General features: G+C 41.8%; 1 protein-coding gene across 1 annotated transcript; it reads left to right on the forward strand.

The window, feature by feature from the left end:
• The first annotated feature begins 1,345 nt into the window (after nt 1–1,345).
• FGF23 (fibroblast growth factor 23) lies at nt 1,346–4,995 on the forward strand. Its single transcript, XM_064421581.1, has 3 exons — nt 1,346–1,679; nt 3,878–3,981; nt 4,558–4,995. Exons 1-3 carry the CDS (start codon nt 1,451–1,453, stop codon nt 4,993–4,995), a joined length of 771 nt encoding a protein of 256 aa, XP_064277651.1. The 5' UTR covers nt 1,346–1,450.
• The last annotated feature ends 6,111 nt before the right edge of the window (nt 4,996–11,106 follow it).

Consider the following 11,106-nt stretch of genomic DNA (forward strand, 5'->3'; position numbering starts at 1 on the left):
CTTTCCTTCTAAGCTACCTTTTCATTTAAAGCATTTCAGATGTTATAACCAGTAAAACATCTGATGTCTGGATTGTCTTTCAGTACAGCCAGCTTTGTCAGCCTGCTCAGTTTAAGATCTGACCCTTATACACTTTGGCTAAAAAGTGCTGTCACAGTGTCATTTACACTTACTCTGACGTAAGTCTCTAGATTTACACAGGTGTGGCAGCAGAATTTGGCAGGGTTTTACTCATTTTAAACAGTAAAAAAACCAAAATCAGATCCACTTTTACAGTGGGTTACAGCTGTATCAATCCATGTTATCAATCCATTATATGCTGATGGTACAGCTCCACAGCTTGTCAATGAAACTAAGAATTTTTCATGCTGTGTCCTGCTAGAGACTGAAACTGAACCTAACACTGCTACAGTTAAAATCCTCAGGTTTCATTAAGGAAATATTCATTTATTGTTTGGTACTTTTGTCAAGTTTATATTAAATTTTGAAAGGAATCTTAACACAGTCCAGTTTGGGAACCTGTCACTTTTGTCACTGATTCACCCATATACAGTGTCCCATTAGTACAGCATTTTCATGTAATAAATTGAACAATCTCTTTTAAATCAGAAAATTTTTTTGTAAAGACCCACAACATTGGCAGGACACCTGAGAAGCAGGTCTTGTATCTTGGAATATTTTTTACAAACTGCCAGCCAGATGTGCAATACAGGAGCAAACACCCAGCTTTTAAGTGTTTTACACATTATTTTCAACTGGTTTTGGCCAACTTTAGATTATTTGTGTGACTCAGAAGGAAACAGGAGAAATAAAAGGGACAGATTATTTAAGTAGGCTCTGCTCATATCAAGTTCCCTTCACTTGAATGGAGTGACACAAGTATCAGCCCAACACACTTAGTGTGGAACTTAGACCATAATGAAGGGGGAATCAGGCTCAGGACAACTTAATACTAACTTTTGGTACCTTTGCAACAAAATTTTAGCTGCATTTGATGTTTCCACTAAATCAGAATGCAGCTTGGAAACAGTGAGCGGAGGTGGGAATCTGAATAAACACATCTGGCAAAAAAGAAAGATAATTCAGGTCCGAAGGGTCATTCCCTTCAGTTCAAGTGCAGTGGATTGCCCTTCCTGGATCCAACAGTAGAGGCGTGGGAAGCTTTCAGATGTCACAGGGTTGTAGATAACATTTGAACATATGATTAGCTTTCGTGAGCTGTCTTTAGAAACCTTACATTTTTCCCCCACACACCTTAGCCAGAGATCCTTCCCTTGAGGTTTCGGGACACTTAAAATGTTGCTTTGCCAAAAATCAAGGATGTGGAGAAGGTTTTCCTGTGTGATGTCATGTTGCTGCCCTTTATAAGCCTCTGCAGAGAAGAAGGGACCCTGTCTGAGGATTCACACTCCAGGCACAAGGGAAGGTGAGGAGCAGAGGCTAACCCACCATGGAGCGGCAAGCCATTCCCCAGGGCATTCCCTGCAGCTCCCTGCTCCTGCTACTCTGCAGCCTGAAGGCTTCCCTTGCCTTTCCCAACTCCTCTCCACTGCTGAGCCCCAGCTGGGGCAATGGAGACCGCCTGATGCACCTCTACACCGACACTGAGAGGAGCAGCTTCCACCTCCAAATCAACACTGATGGCTACATCGACGGCGCTCCTCACCAAACCATCTACAGTAAGTGGCTTCCTACAGACCTCCATGGGAGCAGGGGAGGGACAACGAGATTTTTTTACTTCCTCACCACCTATAGAAAATCCCCTCTTCTCATTAGGCAGGCAGGCAGAGGAGCATAGCCATGGGATGGAAAATACACATCATTATAATTCTTCTTTTGTTTAGGAAATAAAAAATCTTTGTTTCCAAAGAAATCTAGTGGATAGGGAATTTCATTCCTTGCCTAGGATAACTAAAGTCCTATGGTTCCTGTAATACTCTGCAAGGAAAAGCCACCTGAATTATCCTTCACTTCATGGCTTTACCTCCAGTTTCTGGAGGAAGGTCCTATTAGAGGTTAATAATCCTCCAACTAGCTGCTTCCCACTGATGGTGATACCAAAGGAACTGCACTGAGGGAACTCGCCAGAGCAGTGCTGGAAAACTGATGGCATCCATAAAATCTGTATTTTGGGGTGGAGGGCTGAGAACTACTAAAAGTTAAGTTTCAATATGCACAAAACATGGGCATGCAAAGATCAGTGAAAAAGGGGGAAACTACTGAAGTCCAGACTAGCATAAAAGAAGTGTTGAGCCTTCAGGGTTCATGAGAAGAAACTATACACTAGTATCACTAAAAGGTTCTCAAATTATGTCTTTAGAGTCTATTTAATTATATATTTTATTATTCTATTTCAACACAGAATAGTTTATTCTTTTCCCTTTGCTAAATACTTGGCCCAAACTCTTTAGTTAGTAGACAAATGTGGGAGGGGTTTAAGACTTAGGGTTCTTTTACGGCATTTCTTCTACAAATAGAAATATTTTCTCTTTATAAAAGAAAATACTTCTCTCTTAGCAGCTTTCAAATCACGCTATGCATCACAAAATCAGGTTTTTATTATTATTATTACTACTATTACTACATCTATTTTATACACTCAGTTAAAAATCTAAGCCTAGGTAATGAAGGTTTTACATAAGTAAATAAAGACGGTTTTTAAAGTTATAATTTAATTAATGAGGAAAAAGTATCACATTCTACTATTTTTTAAAGGAATTGATAATGCAACACTCACAGAAATGCTGGCACTCTCTTGTTATTCTTCCTACGTATTAAAAGACTTTATGAAACTCATTTTAGGTATGTTGGTCAAGAACCATTGCGGGATTTTAGAGAACAACAGACAGCAAAATATCAAACTTTCCCATATATGCCATGAAACAAGCATAGCAGGATTTGGAATGGTGGAGCAGGAAAGATGGAAATCAGACAACAAAAGGGATATTGAGAGGGAAGGTGACTGATTTGCTGCCACCAGACAATGCAAAGTGCCTAGTTCTGCACCAGGGTAGCATGGCCTGGGTGTACACAGATCTCCTGGGTGGGACAAGGCAACAGTCAGATGCAAGGATGAGATCAAGGAAAGTAGTTATTCCCACCTTACCTGGTACCAGTGACAATGGTCTTGGAGCACTACAGCAACCCCGGGTCATGTTGGATGAGTAGAAGGTAGAGTTGGTCTGGCACAGGGTTTTCAGGGGGCCTTGATCATGATCTGTTGCGGTTTTAGTACAACAAAAAGGATGTTAAGGGCAATGTAATGACAGAATCACAGACTGACTGAGGTTGGAAGGCACCACAGGGGGTCACCTGGTCCCACCTCCCTGCTCCAGCAAGGCCATCCTGGAGCACAGGGCACAGGATTGTGTCCACATAGTTCTAGAATATCCCCAGTGAGGAGACTGCACACCCTCTCTGGACAATCTGTTCAGGGCTCAGTCACTGCATGGAACAGAAGTTCTGCCTCCTGTCCAGGTGGAACTTCCACCTAAGTATCAGTTCCTGCCCATTGGTGCCACTGCAGGGCACCACTAAAAAAATACCACAGGTCACAAAGATGAGTGGGACAAACTCCTTCTGGATGTGGGTAATGGCAAAACTGAGGGCAATGTCCTCAGACCACAGTTTGGGACTCCAGAGGGAAAAAAAAGTTGTCTTTGGGAGGTTAGTGCCACATTGGAACAGGGCACCCGAAGAGGTGCCCTCCATCCTGGGAGTTTTCCAAAGCCCCAGCAAACCTGATTTAGGGTGGGCAACAGTCCCAGGTCATGTGGGAGGCTGATTTGAACTCCCAGAAGTCACTTCCAGCCAGAGCATCCGTGGGTCTGTAAAGGCATTGTTGACATGGATTTGATGTTTTTGTTGTTCTGAACAGGTGCCCTCATGATCAAGTCTGAGGATGCTGGCTTAGTAATAATCACAGGTGTGAAGAGTGGACGCTACCTGTGTATGGACATGAAAGGAAACATATTTGGCTCGGTGAGTGACCTCTCCTAAGCCTTGAATGGCCAGTGCATTCTGCTGCTGTGGTGCCCATTTCCCCAGCCAGGGCAAGCCTGGGTAGCTGCAGGTGGAGGGGGAAGTGTTAGAGAAGATCTGACACTTAGGTCAAACTTTGCTCCTCCTTTGATTGTATTAAGTTGTAGAACTGACAAAAATCATCTGAGATCCTGTCTGGGTAAATGAGGACAAAAAAAAAAAAAAAAACCAACAAAACAACCAAACCAAAAAACAAACAAACAAAAAAACCCCACAAAACCAACGAACAAAAAAAACCACCACCACCAAAACCCCTGCTTTTCCATATTGCAGAAAGGAACCAATCTGTAGCACAGAGCCATGGGTGGGGACCCTCTGGAAGAAAACAGGGTTTATCATTAAAATTCCCTTGCTGAAAGCATGGAAATGCAACTCTGATCTGCATTTGGGTCAGACACAGACCTGAGAGATTAGAAAAACACCTGCTGCAAGATCTCACCCTTCTTTCCCTCTTTAACCAGTGTTTGCAATTCACCAGACTCCTCTACTCACAAGTGTCCTATTTTTTCCCTTCAGCATTACTTCAGCCAAGAGGACTGTGTGTTCAACCACAGGACGCTGGAAAATGGGTACGATGTGTACCAATCCCCCAAACACCACTTCTTGGTGAGCTTAGGCAGAGTTAAACAAGTCTTCTCCCCTGGTATGAATCCACCACCATACTCCCAGTTTTTGTCCAGGAAGAATGAGATCCCTCTGTTCCGATTCAACACCCCCGAGCCCCACAGACACACCAGGAGCGCAGATGTTGATCCCGTAGATCCTCACCAGATCCTGGTCCCACAAAGGAAGACGCCGGTGTTTGGCTCCCTGCATCAGCAGCCAGCAGACTTTCCCCACATGCCCAGGGAGCCAATGAGGATCAACCAGAATGATGTGGTGAACCCTGATGATCCCCATGCTATGATGGAGGCCAGGAGGTACCCAAGCCCCCGCTTCTATATCACGAGATAACCACGGCCCCTGTGCTCACCAGGTGAAGACAGGGGCAAAAGGAACTGTCTGTCACACTCAGCTTGAATGCCAAAGTGGCTCTTAGAAACCTGGGAGACACTGGGAAAAGTTCCTTAGCTTCAAACCTTGTTTTGTCAGTAAAGTGCTGTCTGTAAGTACAAGTCAGATTTTTCCAGCTCAGGCTCTACACAAAAGAAGATCCATTTTTGAAAACAATAACACAAACCAAACCTTTTGGGGTCTTTAAGTTTGCATTAATGATGAAAACAAACAAAAGAAAGGAATCCCTTGTATGAAATGGGAAACTGATATAATGTTACGGATGTAGAGACCTGGAGCATCCAAGATGCCAGCAGAGACAGGGAATCTCTTATTAGCACCATCCTGCCCAAGCTCAGCAGACAAACTGCCAGGTGGTGTGTTATTTTATTATATAAAGATTATCATGTCATATATCTAAAATCTGAAGTGGTAACAAGCTGGAGAGGGACCCTTCATCAGAAACTGCAGAGACAGAATAAGGGGGAATGGCTGCACTCTGACAGGAGTAGGTTTAGATTGGATATCATGAAAAAATTGTTTCCTGTGAGAGTGGTGAGGCCTTGGCACAGGTTGCCCAGAGAAACTGTGGGTGCCCCATGGAAGTGTCCAAGGCCAGGTTGGATGGGGCTCTGAGCAACCTGGGATAGTGGCAGGTGTCCTTGCCCATGGCACGGGGGTGGAATGGATGAGCCTTAAGGTCCCTTCCAACCTGTGATTCTTTGTTTTTAGCTTTTAAGTTGAAGTTTCATTCTCTCTTCACCCATATGAATCAAAAAACGGCACTCTGCTGTTATAGGAGCACCAGACATGGAAAACTGGAGGAACTGACAGGACAAAGGACAGAATTAAAGGGTCCTGTGGAAAAAGAGCAATTCTGACACTGAATCTAAGCTGAGGTTTTGAAAAAAAGAGGAGAGTCTCACTCTCTCTCAAGTGGTTCTCTATCACAGTTCAACATTTACTAAATTCTAGAATCCCAATATGGAAATAAAGATCATTAATTTTGCATATTTCCAACTCAGAGAGAAGTACCAGGATTAATAATAATCAGTAGTGTGTTAAACAGGACAATTTGTTTTGCATAATACTGAACTCTACAGGAGGAAAAAATTTTTACATTTTATAAGGATCAAAGCATTAATATTTAGACTATAATGAAGACTCTCATCTAATGAGTCAAAATTAGGTTTGTATTTAGAAAAGGAATGTCCAGTTAGCATCTATGTTTGTATTCAGCTCTGAGCAGGTATCAGATGATTTATACTTGTAGGAGTGAAATTACTGTTAATCAGGAGATCTCTAATGGTGACAAAACCCTTTTCCCATATGGTTTATGCTTTGGGTAAGTTCACTTTGAAAAAGCTCTTCTTGATGAACTCTGCAGAAATCAGGTGCAAGTCACTGATGAGCAGCACAAAATCCAGTGTGGCAGAGATTTGTTTTTATTTTGCAGGATTTGTTTGCATGTCAAAACACAGATTGTTCTGCTGTGTTTATTTAGAGTATTTATCAGCCTGACAACAATTTGAAGTGATACACTGCTCCTCGGTGTGCTCATAGCAACATACAAAAAAAATTTAGGTTGGATACTGTTCTTTTTCTCTTTCTCATGAAGTAGTTCACTGAAGCCACTGGAGTTACATCAGTGCAACAAAATCAAAATAAGAACCCCCTGTGCTTCTTGCTTTAATTTAATTTTTTTCTGGATTTATCATAGCAGCAGGACTGCTGCCAGCTTTTAAAATAATCTCTTTTTTTCCCCATATTTATATATATACACAATATCTCTTTATCTACCACACCCAGCTCATTATGTTGGAAAAGTCAGAGGTTCCTGATTCTGCTCTTAGAATAGTTTTCCTAGATGGAGAGATTCCTAATTAGTATAAATACTTAGGAGCACAGGACAAGCCAAATGATCAGGATTAGTGCAAGAGTTCCATCTCCTGGAATTTGTTTTTCTAAAGTTATTCTGTTTTTTAATTAATTTCTGAATGAAAAGAGTGATTCTAAGGAATTAAGGGAATTGCAGGCAGGCAGACAGTTGTGCTTTTTCATGCTTATTCAAAATACAGCAAGACTTTTTAACTTGCTGTCTATACAATGGAGAGGTGTGATTTTATTTATGTTCTATTTTGATCTTTTTACTTGATTGCTATACCATTATTCTTGGCTTTTGCTCTTTGAGAGTTCTGGACTTCAAGTATACCAGCAAAGTTTGCATTTTGCATCAATTGTTGGAAGCTCCTCTCTAGGACTGAGGCAACTGCCCTACAACAACTGGAACCATTAAAAGTTCTGTCCACATTAAATTTTGATGGGAAATATTGGTGGGGTTAAATCTATAGACCATCTCTAAATTCCTACACTAGAACAGAGAAAGAAAGTTTGCTCACTCTATCAGTAGCCAGGGGATAAGTAAGCTAAGACTGAATATGTGGTGGATAAGTAAGCTAAGACTGAATATACAGTGGATTTCCATTAAAAAAAACATATTTGTAACTATAGGCAACTGTATCAAAACTTAAAAGAATTTATTCTTCAATGGAGATGCTGGCAATCACCAGCTAATAAGAAAGCATTACTTATTTATGTCATGGTATTTATTTATTTATTTGAGCAGGTCTTAAATCCTGCAGAATATTTATAAGTATTTACAATAATGTATTACAGAGACTATCTCCTTTTTTAAAAAGTACCAATAAACTTTTCCATTATCTCCAAATGGTGGATTCTGCAGTGTCTATTCAAGCTCCCCCTTCCAGAAGTACTTGAGTGAACAAATAAATGGTAGGTAACAGCAGTGTCAGAAAATTTTTGTGCCCTGCTGTCCCCTGTGACTTCCAGCCTCACAGGTTTCAGATTCCTAAGTGTCTCATGCACCCCAAATATAACAGTTACGTGAAAGATTATGAGAAAAACAGCGTCTTAGTAGGTCTAGACTGACTATGAAGGGATTTGAACCTCTGTTGGGGAATGTCTTATACAAGCAATTGCAAATCACTGGTCTGTCAGCTCAGTCCTGCTGGAAATTGTTTGTGATCCTGGCTCAAAGATCTTGGGATAAAAGATACTTGGTAAATTAAAAGCTTCTGCAGGGAGGGCTCTGAGCAGGGCCCAGGCTCTGCTCCAGGGGGCCCAGCAATGGCACCAGAGGAAGGGGCAGGGACTGATCCCAGGAAGCTCCATCTGGACATGAGGCAGAACTGTGCAGTGACTGAGCCCTGAACAGGTTGCCCAGAGAGGGTGTGGAGTCTCCTTACTGGGGATATTCCAAACCCACCTGGACACAGTCCTGTGCCCCGTGCTCTAGGATGGCTCTGCAGGAGCAGGGAGGCACCACATGAGCCACTGTCAGGGTCCAGCCAGACCCATTCTGTGAAGACTCAAGCAGTTGTAAGATTGGAAGTTCATAATTTCCTCCTCTGCATGGTATTCTGCCGCACATAGTTATTGATGATGCCTTCTCACTAATACTTCACATTCCTGAATTTTTATTTGAAGTCATTACAAAAAAAATTGCCCCCTAAGGGCCTTAAATAACAGCTTTACTCCAGCTCAGTGGTTGACCTTGAACATTACTACATCTATGCCCACTAATTCCTTGCATACCTTCTTCACCATGTTTTTTCTCCTGAGCAACATTTATCTTTACCAGCTGAGCTGATGGTTTCTATTGTGGCATTAAGCATTCAATTAAGATTCACCTAGATCATATTTAATTTTTCCCTTGCCTATACATTAGTTACTTCATCAAAGAACTACCCATTTAGTCGAGTGTGAACCACTTACGGTAAAAACTCATATAATTAGATTCTAAGTTTCACTTACCTCTCCTGTCTGTAATTACTCTCTCCTTCAGAATTTGTTGCATTAACTGTTATTTAAATTTCTTTGGAGAAGTAGAATTAAGTTGTGTGATTCTCGGGACTGTCCCATGTAGGGCCAGGAGCTAGATTCAGTGATTCTTGTGAGTACCTTCCAACTCAGGATATTTCACTATTCTAAAACTAAGTTTGTGATTCCTGCCCTCTGAAATCAAAATTCTTTTTTCACCTCAGCTTTTAAATTCAGTAAATTCACTTTTCAATGGCCAGCTGTTCCAAAACACATTCAGGATTTACTACAGTCAAGTGTGCTGCACCACCCTGCTCCCATTCAGCTATGGCTGGATGACCCAACTGGGCATCAGAAGGAAAGAGTTCTGCCTGGAGCATTCCTTTGGTGACCAGTACCAGCCTGCTCAAGATTCCTGGGTTTTATCCCAGTATTCTCCTATGCCTTATGCTCTGTGCCCTCAGAGCACTGCTGCCAGGCTCTGGCACTCAGGTAAGTAATGCACTGCCACATGGGGTCCCTGCAACCCGGGAACCCCAAAGCTGTTTGCAGGTGACAGCAGAGCTGTCTGCCACATGAGACCCTCCTGAATGGCACTGGAGTCACCACACACACACAGATGCCCCACAGTGGCTCTGCCATATCCATGGACACCGAGAAGCAGCTCACAAATCACTGTGCAGTTCATTTGTGCCATGTAGCTGGCATTTGCCTGGGACTACCAAGATCTAAAAACCTCCAGCTCATGGCCAAAGCCCTCAAAAGCAGGACACATCTGGAGGAAATCTGACATATTTTAAGTCCAGGCATGTGGATTGTGGATCTGAGGTAGCCAAAAGCTTGGATATAGAATCTATTTAAATTTTGTTCTAAATTTTTTTCTTTAAAGGGAAAAACCTCCTCCTTTTGCCAAGGCATGGCTATGTCTACACAACACTCTTCAACAGAGAACTGTGGGAATAGAGAAAATATCTTTGCTTTAGAGGAAGGAAACTGATACTACCAGAGCCCTCTGCCTAATAGCTGCTTGAGGAGAGGCAGACCTGTGAGATGGAGCCAGCATCTATTGCCACTACTGAGTAGTCCCTCAAATATTTATGTTCTGTTACTATTCCTAACAGACCCATCTATTGCTGCAGCTCTCCTTTTCCATGATCACAATAAACTGTACAGATTTACTGTACACATGCACAAGAGTCACTTGACCAAAAAAAGATTTAGTCTCAGGGTTGATGTAGAAACTTAAAAAGAGGAGTATTACACACAGACTGAAAGAAAACAGCTTTTAGAATTAGCTTCAGAAACTTCCAAAATTAGTGACTTTTTAATGCAGAGAGAACCTGACATGTGACATAACAAAGGAGAAGTAACAAATGCAACTATTTTAGGCCAGGCTATAAACCCACCTAGGCTGGTGTCCTGTCTCCAGCAATCTCAACAGCAGATACTGAGTGAAAAAGCACATCTGGGCAACTGTAGGACACTCTTGACTGCTTGTACTCCCTTGGCCACTGGCAGATGTGTTTGCAGCATTTTATTGTGTTTTACAAAGTCTGAATTGGGAGATTCTGATGCATTTCCACTGAAAAATGTGACTTCATTAAGATAGGAGCTGTTCACAAAACCTGAGTGGTTTCACCCTTTCATATTTTTCCTTGTTAGGCACCATGGTACCATCTACTTGCCCTGTGTGAGACTTAAAAGAGGAAAGAATTTGGTAACAGTAAGTGAAAGAAAACAATCACACAGGTTTCTTAGGCTGGATTTAAATTTTAATGACCTATAAATAAAAAAAAAGGAAGGGAAAGCATATTATAGAACAAGAGTCAAAAATCCCTCTAGGAATAGTGTGAACCAAACAGTGGCAAAGCACTTAAAGTAGATGTTCCCTTAAGTTATGGCATCAGTAACAAGAACAAAATATTAATCACCTGCTTGAGAGCAGGCAAGAAACCTTTTAAAGTGAGAAGCACCCCAATCACTAGTGTGTTTTGAAATATTTGATGAAATGACAGACTTAGGGAGAAAACTGTGTAACATCTCCACTCATCCTCTCACATTTTCAACTCCATTAAGACTTGATGATTGGTTCCAAGAAGAATTGATGGAACAATTGGCAAAATTCAGGACGTGGCAGTTCCAGGGGAGTTTCAGCAGTTTAAAGCACTGGCAGGAGAATTCCCTGCTATGTAAGTGGCGTGCCTGAAATAAACTGGCACTACTAGGGACAGG

This window comes from Passer domesticus, chromosome 5, assembly GCF_036417665.1.
Source record: "Passer domesticus isolate bPasDom1 chromosome 5, bPasDom1.hap1, whole genome shotgun sequence".
NCBI classification, from domain to species: Eukaryota; Metazoa; Chordata; class Aves; order Passeriformes; family Passeridae; genus Passer; species Passer domesticus.